At 57.9% G+C, this 22538-nt stretch overlaps 1 protein-coding gene across 5 annotated transcripts in view; it reads left to right on the plus strand.

Moving 5' to 3' along the window:
* SDK1 (sidekick cell adhesion molecule 1) overlaps positions 1-22538 on the plus strand; it is a 718389-nt gene that overhangs the window by 612852 nt on the left and 82999 nt on the right. For all 5 annotated transcript variants that reach the window (XM_032459946.1, XM_032459947.1, XM_032459948.1 and 2 more), the window contains 5 exons: positions 8873-8982; positions 10507-10657; positions 11219-11456; positions 19747-19862; positions 21141-21330. In XM_032459946.1, the coding sequence (XP_032315837.1) occupies positions 8873-8982; positions 10507-10657; positions 11219-11456; positions 19747-19862; positions 21141-21330 (805 nt within the window). The remainder of the gene's footprint in view (positions 1-8872; positions 8983-10506; positions 10658-11218; positions 11457-19746; positions 19863-21140; positions 21331-22538) is intronic.

Here is a 22538-nt window from a genome sequence, read left to right on the forward strand (position 1 = left end):
GGCACCGAGCCCTGGAAGGCTGCAGAGGACCGTCCAAGGGACCATGGCCGTCAGCCCGGGCAGAGAGGCGGCGAGCAGGACAGAGTTCACTTTTCTCCCCTCTGACCCACTTCTCAGCCACATCTTCTGTGCAGACAAGCTTCCTTTAAGTTCTGACCATTTTTAAAGCGCACGGGGAAGTTTGTGTTCTTGGAGTTACCGTCAGTCAATCACGGAACCAAAGACCCTAGTTGTTGGGGAGCCCATGGAGAGGCCCTGTCGTAAGCTCGGGGTCCACTGCGGGTTAAGATTTTAAAAAGCAGCTTTGCCAGGTCTTCCTGGCCCCATGATGCTTTGCTAAGTCAGTCACCTTTGACTGCAGAGTGAGCGGAACACCTCTTCCCACGTCTTCAGGGTGCGCGCCGCGAGAGAGGAGATTGCAAATGCTGTCTGTTTGCCGCCCGCTCGGCACCTTGATGAACCCCTGCCGCCTGCACTCACAGCCCAGATAACATCCAGTCTCCTTGAAAGGCTGCTCCCAGCAAGCTTTCTGTAATGAAGATGCTGGTGGTAACACTTAACTATAGATAAAAACTCTTTCCATCTGAAAATGGAAAAATAAAAAAAAGCCCACATAGGGCTTGTTTGTGCATAATAGTCGCCATTTTCTTATAAGGAGCTGCTTTGGAGAGTGTTCTGGGCTAATAAGATAGAGCGCAGTCTGCCGAGCGCCGGTCTCCCGGTAACTGAGGGGCAGTGGGGGTAGGGGCTCGGTGCCCGGGAGCCGCAGGACGGCGCTCGTCGCAGGTGCCCGCGGTGGCCCACAGTGCCCACGGCCGCAGCGTTTGGAGAGACCTCCCTCAGAGACGTCGGGGCAGGGTAGAGTGACACTGTCTCCCCAGTGCACGTCCCACCGAGGTCCCATGGAGGATGGCGTGTCCCAGGCCCCAGACAAGTCCCTGGGACGCCCATCACGTGAGGGCCCTTGGCTTCATGCGGGAAAGAACTCATCGTGGAGCGAGGTAGCTTTATCCACAGGTGCGCACCCCCCAGACCGCGTGCAGGCGTCCCCGAAGGCCAGCGAGGCCCCGAGGCGCGGGGTGGTTAGTTTTTATGAGCTCAGTGGCCTCCTGTGCTAACCAGTGGAAGCATTATTCCAGCTACTTTGGGGACGGAGCTGGGGTTCGCAGGAAGTGGGCCACTGCCCACTTTTCGGCCTTCTGTAGTTAGCCTGGAGCTGTCGTGACTCGTGTCATTTACCATGCTGGTACATTTCAGTGAGCACACAGTGGCGCTCAGGGTCTGCTGGAGGTCAGACGCCCCGCGTCCTGGGCCCCTGGGCCCCAGGAGTTGCCTTCCGCCACCCTGGTGCTAGCTGCTGCGGCTTCTTTCCGTGGAAGTGCCCTGCCCCTTCCCTCCTGTCTCGGGGGCGGGGGCGGGCTGTGTTTTGTTTTCCATCTGCTGAAGTGCTCGCAGGGTCCGTGGGCTCGTGTTTCCCCAGCAGGCCCGGGCCCCTCACAGTGGGTCTCCTAGCGATGAGCTCGGGGGAAATGGGGGCTTGGCCCCTGAGTGTGTCCTCTAACCCGCGGTCGCCCCCGCCTCCGGTGAGTAGGGAGGAGACTCGGGGAAGAAACAAGGCACCGGGACCTCCTTCCGAGGGAGAAGCAGGCCCCGTGGGCCTCGGGGGGTGCTGCATCCAGGAACCCTCCTTCAGAGAACACGAGGTGCACACGCTTCGGATAAACAGCTCTGCACGGTCCACTCTTCTGTTGTGCATTTTCAGTGATTTCTCTTTCTCTGTAACGGTCCGCGAAAGAGCACACTGGGAACCACCGAGACGTAGAAAGACCCGAGGGTCCCGGGGACAAGACAGTCAGGCGCCCGGCTTGGCCTGGGGTCATTCCAGTGTCCCACCTGGATCTGGGCTGGCCGTTTGCAGGACGGGACCCGCCGGGACCTGCTAGGAAGTGAGTGGCCAACAGGAAGGCTGGGGTGGGGGACAGGCTGGCGGGAGAAGCCGGCGGCAGAGCGGAGGCCGGGCGTGTCAGTGAGGAGCCGTCCACGGCACGAGGCCACTGGGGTGGGAGGCCACGCGGGGCTCAGCCCGGAAAATCCCTGCAGTCAAGCCGGCACCAGGGCAACAGCGGTCGGGCAAGGTCAGTGTCCGGCGCACGCTCAGGGCGCGAGGTGCTGGGGCTCCGTGCGGGCCTCCGGGCTGTGTCCCCGGCGAGGGGCTGGGGCTGTGCAGCTCAGGAGGAGCTCCAGCTGCTGGTGTCCGCGGAGAGCACAGCAGCTGGACGAGCATGCGTTCCCATGGAGCCCAAACCACCCCCATCCAGCCACCCCGGCCCCCTTTCTTCAGTAGAGAGTTTCCACCCCTTGTTTATGCCTCTGTCAGCTGGCTGCCTGCTTACCACCTCTGCCGGAGGAAGGAGACCCTGGTGTGTTCTGTCTTTGGCCGGGTCACGCGCCAGGTTTTTTAATCTCATCACTGCGAGGTCTGGAGTTGAGGATTCCTAATTGCTGATATCTCCTCCTTCCCTCATTGCGGTGGACATTAGGGCCGTTTGCGGCCTTTTGATGAGCGTCTGTCAGCATTTCAGTGGTAATAAACTGCGACCGTAGTTGAATTTCTTTTTCATAATAAGAAGGAAAAGGGGGACATTATGTCTGAACAGTCCGTCAGGTGTGCATAAGGGGGCTGTCACCAGCTCTAACGGTCCTTCAACAGCAACCTGGTCTTCTGGGTGAATCTGTGAGACGGCTTCATCTCTGTCCTGCTGCAGTGCCCCCGCCCAGGCGCCCAGGTGCTGCGGTGACAGGTGACCATGAACTACACACGCCGGTATTTCAGAACGTTTATTGTTTGCTTGAATTGTCCTCAGTAACACCCTTACGATGGCTTTTCTTTTTTTTTCCTGACCAGCGTAGGAAATCTGCACGAGATGAATGGTTTGAAGTGGCTTTTTTGTTCATTAGTCCATCAGCTCCTTTTAGGTCCTATTACGGGACTTTTACAGGTACCGTGGGAGAAGAAAACACTGCAGCATAAGTGACAGCTCTGGTCCAGCTGAGGGAAGCCTTTTACTACAAGTGTCATTGTCAAGAAACAGAGCCAGCTCTCCATATAGATCACAACTGCCAACTGAAGTAAATTTTGCGAGTGGCATCTTCCTGCTCTTTCTGAGGACCGCGCAGGTTCTCTCATGCTAATTCTCTTGGTGGATTTTCACATTTCCCTGTGTGTTTCATTTTCCCGGTCATTAGGTCTTATATTTGGTTCATTCAGCCATCCATTCGCCCAGCAAACGTTTATTAAGCACCAACTGTTTTAGAGGTGTTGGGACTCATGCTACATACTAGATTACAAAGATGGAAACATTTAGTCCCTGCCTCCAGAAACTCACAACTTGGGGTGGGGGGTGTGGGAGGGACCACTGAGATGTGCTAAACAGTAAGACTGAGCCTGGTGAGCGCTGTTATAAAGAATGTTGCCAAGACAGTATCAAAAGCAGAAGAGTAACAGAGTCGGGTCACTGAGGAAGGCCCCATGCAGCAGGTGGACTTTCGGGCGGGCCTGGGGGGAGCGACACGGATGGGGAGCAGGACGTTCCGGGCGCAGAGGGCGGCGAGGGAGCGGCTTAGAGCTACGACACTGCGTGGCACCTGTCGTTTCAGTGCAAATTGTGTCTTTATTCAGCTGTAGTGAGGCTGACGTGTCAGGAGGTGCTTCACTGAAAAGATGATGTTACAGCTCCCAGGGGGGCAGGGGTGGAATGCCACGCAGGGCAACACGGGACGCACCAGGCTGGGTCAGGAGGCGGAGGGAGGGCACTGTGGACCAGAGGCCCAGGGCAGGGTGAGCAGGCCTGGGGTCAGCTAGTTTGGGTTATTCCAGCGGGCTCTAGGGCACAGGGGCTGTCCCTGGTGACGAGGGCAGGGGGACAGTGGCCCCTGGAGGAGGGGGTGTGGCAGGCTCTGAGTTGGCTGGTTTGCATTTGAAAGGCATGCTCACAAGTGAGTGGCTCGTTGTCTGCAGGACCCCCCCACCCTGGGAGGGGCAGTCCCTGCTGGGTCAGCAGGGCCCCGGACGTCAGGGCATCAGAGAAGAGACGGCTGGAAAGTCAGAGGGGACCAGGAGGACCCAGGGTCAGAGACCTCAAAGAGGAGAGAGGAATGTTTAAGACGGAAGACCCAATCAGTCATTTCACAATCCTCCTGCTTCCGAAGATAGAAAGCATATTAAATAGTCAATAAATAAATGAATAACCGACTAGCAAGACAGGAGACGGGAGGGCGGGGGGACTCTGGCTTCTGGCTGCTTCAGAGGGAGCCTCCCCACGAGCGAACGTCAGTCCAGGCTGAGTGCTCCCCGCCCCCCCCGCCCGTTCATTAGGGTTGCAGTCCATCCGGACTCCTTTTCTCGGGAACTGGCCTAGAGCCCCGTTCAGGCCTGAGTCCTGCTTCCTGCTTGTGCTGCGACTTGCCAACAGGGCCACGCGGAGCCACGTGCCGTTCCCCCGCTTCCTCCGTGCCCTCCAGCCGCCTCCCCGGGAGGCCTTGGCTCGGGTGTGGGACACGGCTCAGAGCAAGGGGACTCGGGAACTGTGGAAGTTGCTTGACAGGCAGTCTTCCTGCTGACACCAGAGTCTCAGCCAAGCAGGGGACACCGGGCTCGGCCGGTTTCCACGGAGTGAGTTCTTGGAGCATCCTTCTCCCGTCCTCGGCTGCAGATGAAAAGAGAGCTAGTTCCTCCCTCCCGCCTCCGTCCTGCCCAGCCCCCCACCGCACCCCGCGCACAGCTGCGGACTCACGCGCCTCCTCGCCGTCTGCAGTTACCGTTCAGATGAGGTTAATGCTGGTCCCCCACGTGGCCTGGACCTCCCAGCCTCTGGCATGCGGAGCTCACCACGGCCACTTGGCAAGGGTGATGGGGTCCAGGACCCCAGGTGTTACAAAGCACACATGGCCAAAGTCGCCCGGCCTCCCTCCGGGCCAGCCAGTGCCCAGTACCGGCCGCACGAGCCATCCCGTGCAACACGGTGGGACACCGTGTCCCTAATGGATCCTAATGACCACCCCCTGCTGAACGGTATTTGAAATGTGTGGCATTTCTGGTCTTGTCATAAGTGTTGTAAAGCACTGTTTGTCAGCTTTCCAAGGAAAAGAAGGGAAAAAATTGTCAAAAACCCAGCTTCCCCACGGAGCTCTGAATTGCTTTATGTTTAAAGAGTCCGCCTCAACCCCTGTCCAGCACACCGTCAGTGACCGCCTTGCCCCCGTCCAGCTCACCGTCAGTGACCGCCTCGCCCCCGTCCAGCACACCGTCAGTGACCGCCTTGCCCACGTCCAGCTCACCGTCAGTGACCGCCTCAACCCCTGTCCAGCACACCGTCAGTGACCGCCTCAACCCCTGTCCAGCACACCGTCAGTGACCGCCTCGCCCCCGTCCAGCTCACCGTCAGTGACCGCCTCGCCCCCGTCCAGCTCACTGTCAGTGAACGGCAGGTGACTTCTCAAACGCTCCGCCGTGACGGCCCTAAAATCTAACCAGAGAGCCCAGTGAGCATCAAAGGACTTCTGTTCCTCACTGAGAAGGATCCTCGTCTTTTTAGATTGAAGTGTAAGCCTTTCACTGAAGAAATGTAAGCCTGCCTCTCCCGAGGTCTGTAAGTGAAATTACGTTTTCGGTGCTAACTTGCTTCTGGAGCTCAGCGCAGGCAGCCCGCTTTCAGTGCCGGTTCTGAAGTCGTGCACATGTTTGTAGATTCGTCCGTGTGTTTACCCAGCTGGCTAGGCCCCGAGTTTGGGCTGGACCCGGTGGGGGGAGATGCCGGGGGTTCCATGATGAGTCAGACCCCGAACTCACTTCGGGAGCCCGTGAAACGAGTGACAGCAAGCGTGGGAGACGCCCGGGGATGGCGGCAGAGGGACACGGGCAGGGCTCGGCAGACTTTCCTGTAACGGATCGGAGGGTAAATACTCAGGCGTTTGGGCCAGGAGGTCTCAGCTGCAGCTTCGCGCTGCGCTGTGGGAGCGAGAAGGTGGCCCAGACTCGGCGAGGACGTGGGAGGCACCGCCCAGCCCCGCAGCAGCGCCCGGATGGCCGTGAGCAGAGCCCCCACCCCGAGCGCCAGCCGCCCTGGGTACCAGCACCTCCAGCGGCATTAAACGCGGGATTGAGTGAGAAATGAGAAGTCCTGAATTGACCTCCCTAGAACCCAAGTCATCTCTCTCTTTCCCTTCCTTCCTTCCTTTTTTCCCCCTAAACTTAACTTCCAAGAAACAGCCCCAGCACCTCAGTTAGACCCCCCCGAGGACCCGTCACGGGGTGGTCCACGCCTCAACGCTGAAACCCCCGAACCTCGTGCACACAGCATTTTGGATTTAAATTCGTAGATGTTGTGAACAAGTTCTAGAACGGGGCTGTGTGAGCGGAGAAGATGTGGGCTCAGTGCCCTCCCCTCAGTGCCTGGTCCCGGCCCGCCTGCCATCCGCATCCCCCACTGGGGGGGGTGCCCAGGCCCCTCCCCATGTCCTGCACCTGCCCCCCCCCCCCCGCTCTGCACCATCTGCTTTCACCTGGAGGGACCGAAGGCGCCCGGAGCCATGCCGAGCTGTGACAGATTCCCCCAGAAGCTTGGTGTCCAGCCTTGGCCTCCTCCAGCATGAGAGGGCTGGGATGCCGCCTGCGGTCTGTCCCCAGCTCGCGTCCCCTCCTCTCCCCAGACTGCAAGTGTCTCACCTGCTGACACCAGCCGGGGCAGGACCGCCAAGCGGCACTAGTGAGCCCTGGTTCCCAGCAAGCGCAGGTCACTCAGGGCCGACTCATCCTCTGTCTGCACATCAGGGTTGTGTGGCCCTGGCCGTGGTCAGCACTGACCAGTCCCCCGGCCTGGTCCTTCTCCACCTCACAATGCAGGGGTGGGGTGGAGCGGGTCTGCACGGCCTCGCCCTGTCCTCTGTCCAGGCCTCCTAGGTCTCCAGCACCGGGAGAGCTGGTCCCTGGTGCAGGGCCCCGGGACCGTCCCCGCTTTCCCACTGTGTCGGCCGCACCGTTTTTCCCTGATGTCACTGCCCCATGCAGCCGCCCTGCGGCTTGGCTGACCCCCAGCCTCTGACCTCATCTTCCCCCTCCATGTGTTTTTGGCTGGTCATCCCATATTTTACCTTAATACTTATTAAACTGAGGTGAAAGTCACATAACACAAGGTCACCATTTTAATGTGCGCAGTTCACAAGCAGAGCGTTCGCAGTGTTGTGTGAGCACCTCCTCTGTCTTGTTCCAGAACGTGCCCAGGACCCCCAGCCCCGGGCACCCACCCTGCAGCGCTGTTTCTGTGGGTTTACCTGTCTGCGTACTTTATGGGCACAGTCATGCACCTCGTGGCCTCTTGGGTCCGGCGTCCTCCCTCGGCATCGTGTTTTCGAGGCCCACGTGCGTTGGGGCGGGTGTTGGGGCCTCTCCTTTCAGAGGCTGAGTCGTGTTCCATCGTGGGGCTGCACCCCTGGGGTTTCTCATCATCTATCGGGGGTGCTGTGTGGCTTCCACCTCGGCTGCTGAGCGCAGGGCGGCCGTGGCCATGTGTGCGCCGGGACTTGGGAGAGAACCAGTTTGCTCTTCTGGGTGTCGACCTGGGCGTGAACTGGGTTTCACTTTTGGAGGAACTGCCAAGCTGTCCGTTTTCATGTTTCTAATTGAGTATTTAGTGTCACGTTTAGTCTCTCTGGGACACGTGCAGCCAGGCCCCCTTGTTCACTGCCCCATCCCGTCCGCCGCGTCCGTGTCTCCAGTTTCCCAAGATCCTTTTGAATTCTTACACCATCCTCCCGTGAACAGGCCACCTGCCAGCCTGGTTTCTCTGCAAACGCCATGAGCACGTTTCGTGTGCTGTCATTTAAGTCACTTATGGAGGGCAACGCGCTCGGGGCCCTGGGCTGACCCACCTGACACTCTCCGTGCTCACAGCCTCCCCTCTGCACGTATCCCCCGGGCCCCGAGGGCCGTGGAGCCTGCACCCGCCCAGAGAGCGCCTGGGGCAGGGATGCGGAAACCTGCAGAGAAGTCTGGGGGCTCCCCTGGCTGGTGGTGTTGCTCTCTTGCTGGGACGGGCCCCCGACTCCTCGAGGGAGCAGGGTGGTCAGATTGGCCTCGGATGGTGACAGGAAATCATGAGGGGTGGCTGGGGGGCAGGTCATGGTGGTCCTAGGAGGGTCGGAGCCGCACGTGAATACCTCCTGGGCAGCCGAGACGGTCACAGGATGTTCACGGATGGGGAATGGAGTCAGCAAGAGATGGAGGCCAGGGGCCCGGCGGGCGCCCCGGCACAGAGGGCTGGTCCCTCTTTGAAGGGACCCGCTGTACCCCAGGTGGGCCGTTTACATCTGAAGGGGCTGCCCTGGCCCCACCTAGTACCCCCACAACAGTGAGTCCTTCTCTGCACGATGATCTCTGATGTCCCGGCCAGCGGTGGTGTCCTTGGTGTGTGCTTAGGGCCAAGGGGGTCAGGGTTGGAGCAGGAGAGACTGAGTCCCTGGGTCAGCTGTGGTGGAAAGGGCTCTGGCCCTTCCGTGAGGAAGTCGGTCCCTTGGGGTGCATCGCCAGAGAGGAAAGGCAGGAGGTGCCAGGCCCTCTCCACACCTGTGGTCCTGGCGCCCTTGGGGTTTGTGCTGGGACCTCACCCTCAGGGCCCAGGCTGTGACAGTGAGCTTTTGTCTGAAGCCCACCCAGACTCAGGGGCGGGAACAGAGGAGCCCACGTGTCCAAGGCACAAGTTGGGGGGGTTCGAGCAGGACTCAACTTCCCCACGTGAGGGTGCCAGGTGGCCACACATCCTAGCCAGCAGCCTCCGCCCCACTCATCCAGCGGGTCCCCACGCCTCCCTTCCCGCAGGTTGGAGCCGTGGGCGATGAGGAGGAGTGGGTGAGCCTCTACGAGGAGGAGAGTGAGCCCGACGCCCAGACGCTGGAGATCCCGAACCTCACGCCCTACACTCAGTACAGGTGAGCGCGCGGGCGGGGAGCCCCACGGCGGGAGGAGGGCACCTCCAGCGGAGGCTTCTGTCTGTGAGTGCACCTGAGGGGTTCCAGGCGGCAGTGACAGGAGACTGAACTGTAGGGGCGAGAGGCGCAGCTGAGTGAGCTCACGTCCCGGTGTGAGATCCGCAAGGCCCCTTCCATCAGCACCGCAGACGAGGCAGCCGCGGACCCGGCTGTTACATCAGGCTTAATGACCGAGCCCCTGGGGCGGTTAGCGTGCCCTGTGGGAGGAGTTCCCTGCTGCCCCTTCCCGGGCCCAGCAGGAGTCTCGGTCTCACTAATCAAGCCCTTACCACGCTGTTTAACCTTTTGCTTCCTGATCCTGAAACTTATCCAGGCAGTAAATCTTTGGCCTTCACAAAGGGCAGAGCGATGGCGAGCTGTGGCCACGCTGTAGCTTCCCGCGAGATCACTGACGGTGGCAGAATTTCCAGTCCCCAGCAGAGGCTCAGCTTGATAGTGTCACTGTTCCACCAGGACAGATGCGTTTCATAAGCTCGGGGGATGGGAGACTAGGAGTGACTGGCTCAGGGAGTGAAAGGTGAAACGACGTCTTTGTGAAGAGCACTCTTCAATACAAACCAAACATAGGGTTTTTTTTTTTTTTAAACCTAGCGAGAGGCGCTGTTTAATTTATGTTCATTTTAACATCCTTCCTAAGATTAGAGCAGATGAATCAAGATACACTTGTTTTTAGAGAGAAACACTTAGCATAAAATGAGCTGTTGGGATCCAGGACTTGCTGTGGGAAATTAGGACAAGCTCTATAATTATTTCAAAGGCCAGAAACTGATTAGAGGTCAGTGTTCCTGTCTTAAATTCATGTACATTTACAAAGCCTCTGTGATAAATATGTCTGCGTACTTAGGACATTTTTTTGGTGCATAAGTTCAATTCAAGTAATTGTCCATATTAATATAAAAGAGAGAAGACTGAGAACATTCACGTCGACTTTAAAGCGCTTCCACCTCCACCCTCATTTTATAGATGAGGGAACAGAGGCGAGTTACCCTGGGGGGAGAGGCCCGAGGGGTGACTCTGGGGCCACTGCTTCCCCCCTGGCCACGGAGAACGGGGCGCCGGAAAGCTACTGGGCTTCCGCCTCTGTCGTTTGGTGACGATGTTCTGACACTCCAGTTCTGCTGAAAAGCTCCCGGAACTCTAACCACCCCCCGACCCGATGTCACCCTGAAGTCGAATCAGCCAATGGATGCAGGTTTCCGGCCGTGGAACCCGTCCAATCACGTTCTGCTCGGGAACTTGAAGCTGCTGAGTTCCAGTGTGTTCGCCACTCTTTGGAGGCTTTTAGGCCATATATGTAATTTGCATGTGTAATGCAACCAGGTGGAGGTGGGCACCCTTGAGCAACGGCCTTTATGATACAGGCAGACATCCCCTGCCTTTGCTGGGGGGATTTTTGGGGTTTTTTCCATTTTTCCACATCACCTCTTGCTGCAGAATAAGTCTCGCCGATGGTTTTGCCTCTAGGTTCCGAATGCGGCAGGTGAACATCGTGGGCGCCAGTCCCTTCAGTCCGTCTTCCCGGGTCATCCAGACCCTGCAGGCGCCCCCGGACGTGGCCCCCACCAGTGTCACTGTGCGAACCGCCAGTGAGACCAGCCTGCGGCTCCGCTGGGTGGTGAGTCGGGGGGCGGGGAGGCGGCGTGGGGCCCAGAGCGTAGGAGTTTCCCACTCATGCCTGTGCCCCCCGGTCAAAGCGAGTCTCGTCATTCAGCCAGAGAGCAGTGCATTTGCACTGGTGCGGGGTCTCCGAGCGGCCCCGGCCCTCTCGTTCACTAGTGCCTCTACTCAGCGGCTTCCTGGGTTGAGGAATGTTCTTCATGGGAGGAAAGTCAGTGGTCCCACAGGCTGGGCCTGGACGTCCTTAAGCTGGGTCAACACAGAACCAGTCTTCAACATTTGTGAAGGAGCCAGCTTGGTTTTAATCAGAACATTTCCCCACAAAATGAAGCCAAAATGTATTTAAAAAATTATGCCCAGCCAAAGTTACTAGCAGGGTTTCACTTAACAAAAGAAAAGTTCCAGAGAGAAATCGGAAAAGGTTCTAAGAGTATCCGGCCCAGAGGACCTTTCCCACGGAACCGGCCTCCCGCGCCTGGCCCACGGGCGTCCCAGGCCCACACGGAGGCCTCATGGACGGGCCCAGGCGTCAGCTGACCACGCTGCTGCTCATTTCCAGCCGCTGCCCGATTCCCGGTACAACGGGAACCCCGAGTCCGTGGGCTACAGGATCAAGTACTGGCGCCCAGACCTCCAGGCCGCCGCTCTGACCCAGGTCGTCAGCGACCGGCTGGAGAGGGAGTTCACCGTGGAGGGGCTGGAGGAGTGGACGGAGTACGAGCTGAAGGTGCAGGCCTTCAACGCCATCGGGGCTGGGCCCTGGAGCGAGGCCGTGCGGGGCCGCACACGGGAGTCAGGTGAGACGGGGGCCTCCCAGACGCGGCCCAGCACCCCGAGTCTCCCGGGCATCTCCCTGGCTCCTCCCAGCCATGCCTGTGTTGACACTCTCCTAACCCCAGCGATTGGGTCGACCTGGACAGGAGCTTACGTCAAACTTCATTGCAGCTCGTGGCGCTGCTGTGAACTGGGTGCTCAGTTCTACCAGGGCAGACTCAGCACCTTTTCAGTCAGGGATGATGCAGGCCATTCAGAACTTCCTCTTGGCAAAGTCGTGTGGGTGATACGTGGAGACAGTCTCCCCTGCGCTAAAAAATAGACCCTCAAAAGTTCATTTGCTTCAGCACCAGAGAAGTTCATTTCTCTCTCATTCTGGTCCACTGTGGGCATTCCTGTCTGGGGTGGCTCTTGTCCACGAGGTGATTCAAGGACCCAGGTGCTGTCCTGTAGGACGGATCACCACTGGCCTGCAGCCCCCAGGAGGGAAAGGATGAGCTCAGGGTGGGCGCGCCTCCCTCCCAACCCCTGCCCAGGAGCACACACAGCCCGCTGCTCACATCCACGGGGCGCGGGGTCCTGCTGATCGTCAGGAGGGAAAGGAAGGCCGTCAGTGGTCTCTGCAGAACACTCGCCTTCTGGGCTCCCTGGACTGACCGGTCTGCAGGGGTTTCCAGGACCCTTGCTGGCCGGGTCTGAGTCTGTGGAAGCCCAGGAAAGAGTGCTGCTAATGATGCTCTTTTTTGAACTGAAGTGTGGTTACTTACAACGCCGTGCTAGTTTCTGGTGCACAGCACAGTGATTCGGTTACATACGTATTCTTTTTTAATAACACCCTCCAAAGACTCACTGAGGCACAGACCAGCTCCTTCCGGCGAGTCTGAGGTAGTGACGCCTCCTCCTGGAAAGAAAGACCCTCTCCCCGCTCCACCTCCTCCCGCCTGACGAGCGGCCACTGCTTCCCCACCGAGCAGGCGGCTAGAAGTTGTTCTCAGAGCACCTTCTCACCTCTGCCTGACGGGGGAGGCGTGAGAAGGTAGGAACCCTGAGGCCGGGAACTAACTCCTTGGTCAGCAGGTCGAGGCTTCCCGCCCCTCCCCTAGGAGGGGCCGGTCCCTTCCAGACATCGAGGTCCTTCGCTTGGCGGTGTCTCCAGTGAGTGGAAATTCTGAGGCTCTCTCGTCTCAGCTCCGTCGTCCCTTAGCTGTTTCCTCTTCCTCAGCTCCTCAAGGCTGCACGGGGGCAGAACCCGAGTGGTCTCCCTGGAACCCACGCAGGGCAGGAGGGTGGCAGGAGGGAGGCAGGAGGCCGCCAGCGCCAAGCCACCGGCAGCTGTTTCCACCCCAGTGTCCTTGAAAACGCCCCAGGCCCCTCTGCTTCTGGCCCTGGGCTGAGACAGTGTTTGAAGACAGTCTCCCTGTCACTGTCATCATTTTAAATAACAAAGCTCATTAATTTTCTAAGCGTTGAAAACTGCCTTCGGTGGAAAAGTTAGCATCCGACGGCCTTGATGAGAAACACGCAGAGGATGGGTTAGGAAGGCCCAGTGCCTGGCAGCCCATCGGGAGAACGTCTCGTGCACCAGGCAGAGGGCGGAGGGCCGGGTGGGCGCCGCCCCACGGGAGGCGGCCTCGGAGGCATCGGCGTCAGGTCGCAGGCGCTGCGGAGGGAGGAGGGCGCCCGGGGCCCCGAAAACCCCAGCCCCGCCCTGCCTGCTCCCGACCGGAGGAGCCCGGTTAGGTGCTCCAAAGAGGTGCACGAAAACCCTGGAGGCAGTGCCTGGGACGTGGAGAGTCTGAAGTGGGCGTGGGGCCAGGAGGGGAAGCTGGGTGAGGAAGTGGTCCGCTCTGAGCTCGGTTTAAGCCTGGGTGGGCCGTGCTGGCCCCCCGCTCCCCCTTCTGTTTGTTGCCCTCTTACCCGTGCTGCCTGGGGTCTGATGGCGCAGTAACATCCACAGCCGAGGTGGGGGGGGGCAGCAGAAGGTCTGGGTCCCCAGGCAGCAGGCGGTTTGCTCAGTGCCACCGTGTGTCACCCCAGTGCCACTTCCCTGGGTGTCAGGATGTGGAACAGTTTGGGCAGCCCCGGATGAAGGTTTCTCTTCCCAGCCTCTCTGGCTCACCCCCCATTCCCACCAACAACACCACAGGGGTCTGAACCTGACACTGTCATCATGTGTAGGTTCCAGTGGGGGTGGGGGCGGTGACGCAGCTTGACAGCCCACTCCCAGCCTCGCGCTCCAGCCGGCCTCCCGTCCTGGAGCAAACGCTCTCAGGCAGGTTTGTGACTTGATTCCGTCCTGATCTTCTTCTCTGGGTGGAGGCAGGGGTGCGGGAGGGGTGCGGGAGGGGGGCGGGGAGGGCCCTGGAGCCATGGCTCAGAGACCCAGGGGACCGACCGTGATGAAGGCGCCTCGTGGTCACAGAGGATCCGGCGCGCGGGCAGATTGTGACGGCGTCCAGCGTCCGGGGGGTTTGCGGGGCGGCCAGGGCGGCCTCGGGTGCCCTCCCGCTTCCTCTCAGGTGCAGGTTTATTACGTTGTGGGAAAAAAGGACTGAGACGCTCGTTGCTCAGCTTCCCGCTGTGTGATCACGAGACTTTTAAAAAGCTCTGTTATCTTTCGCCGTGGAATCTTTGTGACAAAGAGGAGAACTTGAAACCTTCTGAGGGGCGGCTCTGACTCCAGCAACAGGCAGTTAGTGTTAAATGTTCTTGATACACGTGTAATAATGTTCTATATTTAAAACATATAGAGAGAATTTATGCAATAACTCAAAAATTGTGAATGCAAAACAGATTTTTGAAATTTGAAACCTACTGATGGGCTCCTAACAAACATGGGGAAACCCCCAGATGTCAGAGGATAAAGGGAACTGAAAACAGGGCGAGGGGCTGAGCTGGTGCGCGGCTGCCCCAGGGGTGGGGGCGGCAGACCCATCCGGGTAGGTGAGGATTTGTGACTTGATGTCCATCCGGGACCAGGAGATTCAGCCTGGAGGCTCTGTGAGGCGGGGACTTGGACCTGAGGTCTTTGTGTGAAGACGAGCTCTTGAGGCCTATGCCTCCTTTGAAAGGGGAGACCCAACCTCTCTGCCCCAGGAGGTCGGTCTGCCCGCCTGGCCAGCTGGGCAGCAAAAACGGCAACACGCCTGCGGCTGACTCAGGTCTGGGTCCTGAGTTCACAGCACTCGAGCGCTCCAGAAACTCCCAGAAGAGAAGCTAATGGAAAACTTGTTTCCAGACCCCAAAGCATCTGCAGCAAAAGACGAGAAAAGGCCAGCTGGGCTTCATCCAAGTGAAAACTTTTGTACTTCAAAGAATACCATAAAAATAGTTTTTTAAAAAATCTCCAAAATGGCAGGAACATATTTGCAAATCAGATGTCTGATAAGAGACTGGCATCCAGAATATAGATTCAAAAAGTCTTACAACTGCACAACAGAAAGACGGCCCAATTAAAATCGGACGAAGGCTCCGAGTAGACATTTCCCCAGAGAAGGCATACAAATGGCCAAACACACCGTGGAAGGAAGCTCAAAGTCGTCAGCCGTCTGGAAAATGGAAACCAGAACCGCTGTGAGATGCCCCTTCGCACCCCTAAGGTGCTAAAATCGAATTTAAGAACAAGGTGGACAGCGGGTGTTGGTGAGGACGTGGGGAGCAGGAGCCCCGGTGCGTCCCTGGGGGGGGGCGGGGGGTGCAGCCCTCAGGAAGCTCCGCAAAGGTCAGGCATACGGCTGCCCCGTGACCCAGCGACTCCACCCCGGGACGGACACCCGCGAGAGCTGAAGACCGAGGTCTGCAGAAAGCGTGTTCGTGGATGTTCAGGGCGGCAGTATGTATAGTATCTAAAGTGGAAGAAGCCCAAATGGCCATCGCTTGATGAATGGATAAATAAAACGTGGTACGTTCACGCAACGGCCTGCCGTTCAGCCATAGAAGGGAGTGGAATTCTGACACGTGCTGTAACACGGGTGGGGCCCGAAAATGCGCCCAGTGGGAGAAGCCGGGCACGAAGACCGCGTGCTGTGTGATTCCATGTGTGTGAAGTGTCCAGAAGAGGCAAACCTTTTCAAGAACAAGAGTCCGGAAGACAGTGGAGCGATACTCTCGACGGAGCCGAGGGAAAATGCCTGTCAGCCTCAGACTGTACACCTGGCTGCACGATTCGGGGAGTTCAGGAAACAGCAAACTACACGTTGTGGAAAATGAGGAAAGTGTAATTTAAAATGGAAAATAATAATTTTTCTTGTTCAGTTTTCAAGAACATTCTAAAAAGCAAAGTAAGCCAATGGCACAATTGCTGCATTGAGGCTGTATTTTTGTAAAAATCTTTCCAGCTGCTGAGAGGCGGTCTTTGCGCGGTAGGGGACGCAGAGGTTGTCGCTCTGCGCATAAACCCCCTCGGGTGTCGGCGTCTAGCTCTGCGGCCTTCTGGCTTGGACTGCCTCTTCCGCAGTCACTCTGAGGACGGTTCCTTGAGCAGCGTTGTCGTCTGAGGTACAGATTTTGTCTCCAGAAGAGCAGGTGGGGTTGTTCTTGTCTCAGTGGACAAATGTGCAGACGTACGGCCGGGGCGAGCGTGTGCGGCCCTGCAGAGCTGACTGGGTGGGTTCCCCATGGTCCAGTTCCTCGTTCACTTGGGAAGTAAGAGTTATTCTCACAGCTTATGCTTTGCCTTGTCAGCTGTCCCGTTCTTGCCTCTGCTGAGGGTTATGGCTTACAGGAAAGAATGTTTAGGTTTTCACTGAACGTTTGCTCAGTGAAATGTTGGCTCAACACACATCTCTTGGGGAAGAAGAGAAGAGTTCGGGTTCAGCAGGTGTTTCCTTCCCAAGTTAACAACAGGGTTACTGCTCTTCACGTCCGGGTATGGGTGATGCGGGTTTCAGGCACTTTCAGTGCTGAGAGAGCAGCCCCCCAGGACCCCGCCTCGAGCTGATCTCTCCTCTGGGGGCACTGGTGCTGCACCCGGGGCTGGTCCCCGAGGGGTTCTGCACCTCCACCTCCAAATGGGACTTCCAGAACCTCCTGCAGGAAGCTCCCACCTCTGACCCGCGGGCCCCTCCCAGCTGCAGCAGGTGTGAAGCTTGCTTCCCTGGTCCTGCCGAAGTTGATCAGGGACCCTCGCCTGCAGAGAATTTCTGTCCGCCCCTTCAGGGAACTGGTCCTGCCAAGCACTGCTCGACGTTTGGTGAAGAGGGTGCAGGGGTGCCAGGGCCCATCACTGGATGCCGCTGACAGGGACCAGAGAGAGCTGCGCGCCAGAGTGAAACTGCAGACCCGCCTCTGGACCACAGCATCGCCTCCGTGAAGATAACCGTGCTGGTGCTCAAAGCCAGCCCGGTGCACAGACACGCTGGAAGCCAGCCTCGCAGCCCGGCCCAGAACAGCCTGAGCCATGCCTAAATGCGGTTTCCGGTTTCGAAGCGTGATCTAGCCGGTCTCCTGACATCTTATGATAAATTACGATACATTATCAGGGTAAATGAAGCCTGGAAAATCAGAGACTTCGTGAGGAGTCGCTGCAAACTGAGCGGTGAGAAATACTGTGGAGGAGGGAGAAAAAATGAAGGGAAAAGCATTTTAAATGGTATTGATTTTAATGAAAGAGGAGTTTCCAGGATGTTCTCAAAACTCAGGATGTCACGTCAGGGAAGGAGTTGAATCTCCCTCAAATCAGGGAGAGGGGCGAGGCTTTTATTCACAAGTCTGCAAAACGTAAATGCTTTGTAACTAAATGCAGATTTTATCCTGGTGAGACTTGAATCAGCTGAAATTTTACCCCTGAACCCGGCCGTGTTCTCTGCCTGTTGCCTCGTTAGGAACCCCGCCGTGTTCTAGGCGCCGGGGCCCAGTTACGGTGCCCACATCCCCTGGGGACGTGGACAGCCCCCCAGGAACTGGATGCACACGTTACCGCAACTGAGAAAACTAGCTGTTACTTGTAGATCTCCAGTGAGACTGGGGCACTTATGGTTTCCAAGGCTGACCCGCAGGAGACAGTGAAGGATGCTCCCCAGGACTGCCCCTCTGGGGACAAGAGGGGACAGAGGTGGCTGAGCCCCCCAGGCCCAGAGTTCCCCCACAACCCGCCCTGGGAGGCTGCGGCCTGCTGGCCAAGCCTCATCACTCACTCAGCCTCCGTCAGCAAGGCTGCTGGTTGTGGCAGTGATCGGCCCAGCTCGCCAACAACGTAGCAGCCCCTCTTCTAGGACCTCGTGAATTCTGGCGTTTTTCCTTAAAGACTCTATCTGCTTCCTGGGGTTATCACAGCAAAGTACCCCAAACTAGCAGCTTAAAACCAGAGAAAGTTTCTCCTCCCTCGTGGTTCTGAAGGCCAGAAGTCGGAGACCGAGAGATCAGCAGAGGGATCAGCAGAGCCGTGCTGGAGGCCCCGGGGGGCCTCCCTTCCGGCTTCCAGAAATTCCTTGGCTCTGATGGCATAAATCCAGTCTGGCCGTGGAGTTGTTCCTATGTGCACAGCTGTTTCTTCTAAGGACACCATTATGTTCGGCTAGGGCCACCCTACCCCAGTGTGACCCCTCTTAGCTAATTACACCTGCAGTGACGCAGTTTCCAAATAAGCTTGCATTCTGGATACTAGGGGTTAGGACCTCAGTATGGGAATTCGAGGGGACACAGTTCAACCCATAACAGAAACCAGATCAATTTGGAGTAGACAATCTAAGAATCAGATGTTGGAGAGAGTGTTCAGACTGGCTAGCGCAGCTGCCTTCCTGTGGCTGTGCTGGAAGGAGGAGGTGCGTGTGCATGAGAGAGTGAGTGAGAGAGTGGATGGGTGGAAGGATGGGTGGGTGGGTGGATGGATGGATGGGTAGATGAGTAAATAAATGAGTGAATGAATGAATGAGTGAGTGAGTGGGCCCATGGCTGGAGGGAAGAGAAAACCCCTGGGGGCCCCAACACCCCACTGTTTGGAGCCCAGCAGGACCGCAGGGAGCAAGAAACAGCCCCTCTGTGTGGCCGGCTGGTGTGTCCTAGCTTTTCCTTCATCCTCTTCCTGGCAGTTACAGCTTCATCGTTTCACTTTCCTCGGAACAAACAGCCTATGATCACCCGCCAGTAGCAAGGCCGAGCGCCTGGCCCCAGTGGGGTGAGGGGACTCATCGAGAGCAGCCTGCCTGGGGCAGCAGCCCGGGGGAGAGCAGCTTCCAGGCCACGTGGCATCTGGTCACCCCCCAGAGCTGGGAGCACCCCCTTCCCGTGAGCCTCTGGGCCCACGGCCTCAAGTGGTGACCGCCATTTCTCTGCATGTCACCACGGGCAGGGCAGGTGACCCTCCTCTGCCGCAGGACACAGTCCCCAGGGAGTCCTGAGGGGTGACCAGGGAGGTGCCAGGGTCCCAGCACGTGTTGTGAGCCCATGAGATTCCTGAACCTGACGGTTCCCCCACTTCTCGACCACAGATTCGGGGGGCGGGGGACCTTCAGGCCATGGCTGGTAGCGGCCCTTCGCTCCGTACCTGTCTGCAGACGGCACACCCTGACTTTGCTGGGGGCCCTCCACGACCATCTGTTCCCGTCTGAATGACGTCTGAGGTTGAAATGGGCCCACAGGAAAATCAGCGAAGCAAACTGAGATTGTCTAGAACACAGAGTCCTTGCTTTAAAAGTGGACTTGTCCTCATACGTGTAACGTGTGGACCATGGCAGACGACTCGGGACAGATTAGTGCCCTGAATGTGAACATCATATGGGTGCTCAGCTCACCTCCAGACCCATTAACGTGGGACGTCGGTGATTTTCTTCAGCCTCGGTTTCCCCTTCTGTGGAAGGTGGGTACCAACAGCTCCCTCGCCTGGTGATCGTGAGGACTAAATGCAGTCAGGGCCCTGAAGGCTCCCCCAACAGGGGTACGCATGGAGTAACCTCCCTCCCCACCTCCCCCGTGTGGATCATAGCTTCAGCCCCACCCCCCTCCACCCGCCCGTCCCCTAACAAAACGCCGTGCTCAGAGATGTCAGTGAACGCTCGTCTGAAAGCGAGGATCCCCTCCGGAGAGGAAGTCACGGTTCTCGCGAGTTAGTGTGAGAATCAGACCAAGCATGTTTTCTTGCTGCGAGGACTCAGGTAAAACTGAGCTCCTGAACACCCAGGGTTTATGGAATTTGTTGCTAATATTAAAGAGATATACGTTTCTGTGATAGCCCTGCAGATTTAATCTGATCACGACAAGACACTCAGAATACCTTGCCATTTCAAGGACAACTTGATAACACGCGTAAAAATTAGACCTTTATTCACCACAGCCTTTAGACTTTGGGTGCCAATTGATTCAATTCGTTCTGTGCAGTTCCTTCAGCCGCCCCTGAAAATGTGTCGGCCGAGGCTGTCAGCTCCACCCAGATTCTGCTGACGTGGGCTTCGGTGCCGGAGCAGGACCAGAACGGGCTAATCCTGGGCTACAAGGTAGGTGTATGTTTATGCTGTGAAGGTGCCACCAGCCGTCACCCCTCAAACCAGCAAGCTCCTGTTTTCTGAGATCTTCTCCGGCCCTGGCCTGGTTCCTGATTTTCATGTCTGTTGTCTCATCTAAGCTTCATGACCGTGTGGGGCTTAGGCATTGGTGTGACCCCAACAGGCCAGAACAGGGACTTGAGCGCTGAGCCCGTTTCCCAGCTTGTGCAAGGGGGCGACGACGGTAGCCCCCTCGCAGGGCTGGCGCGAGAATGAAGCGGGTTCTCCTGTGAAGTGCCGGTTCCATCATTAGAGACCTGCATGCGTGTCTGCATGGGTGTCACCGCCACCCTGGCCCGGCCCGGGCAGTGGCCTCCACCGTCAGGGTCGGACACCTGCCAGCTTCTCTGGGAGCCGTTTCTGGATTTAGTTTTGCCTGCATTTACCTGGACCCTTAAAAACCTGCTCTGTTCTTGCTTCATCACCACCCAGGCAGCAGAATGAAGCCCCTGCATTTGTCCAGGAAGGCCTGGCGGTCTTGTGCGCAGCCGCACAGACTCCTAGCAGGCCTTTACCTCCTTGCTTTCCGGCATCTGTCCTGTTTCCCGACCTGTTCTCACGCCCCGCCCCAGGCATTCTAATCTGCCCTTTGTGGCCCCTGCAGACATGAGGATCCCGCCGAGTGGGTTCTGTGGCCAACAAGCCACGCCCCGCCCGCACCCGACCCTGGAGCGAAGCGCTTGTTTTCACACTCCTCCCTGCTGACCCGTCTCTCCCAGCCTTCCGGTCACTGGTCTTAGGGGCCAGTTCAGAGAAGGTGGCCCTAGGGAATGAGCAGGAGCAGGTGGGCCATGGGGGTGCCTCTCAGGATGGCCCTGTGGGCAGTGCGTGGCTGGAGGTGGGGCCTCAGTTCAGGTGGATAACAGTCTCCGCATAAGCCAGGCAACTGGGAGGGCAGTTGGCTCCCTTTGCAGGAAGCAGGATGTGTCTGGTTCATACCAAGTCCTCGTTTTAATGGCTGCTGCTGGGAGCCTCAAAGCCTGTAAATTACAGCAGGGAGTCCCGCCTCCCAGCCCAGCCTTGGGCAGGGCCATAGCTCCAGCCCCAACTGCTTCATCGCCATCTTTTCCCCAAAATGCCAGCAAATAGGAGTTAGACTCACAGCCCCTCCACACAGCGGCCCTGGGGGAGGACACTCGGTTGCCGGGTCCTGGCCGATTGGTCCCCAGGCCCCTCCTGCACACGGCATCCCCGTGACCTGACTCCCCTGCCTTCTGTGTTGATGCTCAGATTCTGTTCCGGGCCAAAGACCTGGATCCTGAGCCCAGAAGCCACGTGGTCCGAGGGAACCACACACAGTCGGCGCTGCTGGCAGGTCTGGGGAAGTTTGTGCTGTACGAACTCCAGGTGCTTGCGTTCACCCGCATCGGGAATGGGGTCCCCAGCACACCCCCCATCCTGGAACGGACCAAGGATGACGGTACGTGTCCCCTTGTGCCTCGGCCCACCTCCCGGCTTTGCCTTCGCGACCCAAGCCGTGTGGGTGGTTGTCACGTTTAAGTTAATTTTCAAAACACTTGTTCCTTTTTTCAGCAGAGGGAAACAAAACAAAGTTGATCTGGGGTCACTGAGCACTCCTCTGGCCAGCTGCGGCCGGAGTGGGCGTTCCGGCCTGACCTGAGCCTGTGTGGAGTTTCCGTCGCGGCTCTACTGGGGGCCGCGTCCACCCTCAAGGCCGGGCTGGGGCGGGGGGGGGATGCGGGCAGGAAATTTGGGACCTCCCCGTTGGCGGTGTTGGCACAAATCTGGCTGAAGGCGCCCACTCCCACCCGAGTGCCTCCATGCTCTCGGCGTGTGCGTGACAAGAGATCATTGGAGGTTCTGCACGGGGTGCGTCTGCTGGGTCCCCGGCCCCAGACCCCGTCCCCGCCTGAGTAACAAGCACGCTTTGACGACGTTGTCATCAGTAAGTGTGTCCCTCCCCTTCGCAGACGTCAAGTACTTAGAGGTCGGCGCCTTTACGCGATCATGGTAGGCTGTGACACGTATTCTCCCCCCAAAACCCACTGTGGGGATCAGAAGCAGCTGACGGACGTGAAACCACCAGAGATTTCCTGAAGCATCTTTACTGAAGTCATTAAATCAGCCCACAAGCGCACTGGACCGCGGTCTCTCCGTTTTGCTGGGCTTCCCCTGGGTCGGGGGCAGGGAGGCCACCTCGATCATCGTCCTCCCCTGAGGACAGGTCTCAGGGCAGCTGGGCTCTGAGAGGGAGCATGTGACCTGAAAGTCATTTCTTTGCAAAACTACATGGTATGTCTAGGGTCACACAGGTGAAAAGTTAAAGGGGCGTTTGAGTAACCGTTCCTCACACTCCGTCAGTTGTAACACAGCCTCGGCTGGTGAGTCATGGAAAGATTTCTGTTTTTCTCTCACACACAATCCTGAAATAAATGTGTTCCTTCTCCACATTTCAGTGTGACGCAGGGACCACCCTTGGGGACAGTGAGGGGGCAGATGCCACGTAAGACTGACATCAGAGTTTCATATTTGTGGATTGGTCCTGCCGCGTGAGCCCGTGGCCTCCTCCTTACCCAGGGCTCACAGCACACGTTTACAATTTAAAATACTCTTCTCAGCTTAAGAGCAGGAGGCAGAATTCAGCAGCCCTGGGGTGACTGTAACACA

This window comes from Camelus ferus, chromosome 18 (assembly GCF_009834535.1).
Source record: "Camelus ferus isolate YT-003-E chromosome 18, BCGSAC_Cfer_1.0, whole genome shotgun sequence".
NCBI lineage: Eukaryota > Metazoa > Chordata > Mammalia > Artiodactyla > Camelidae > Camelus > Camelus ferus.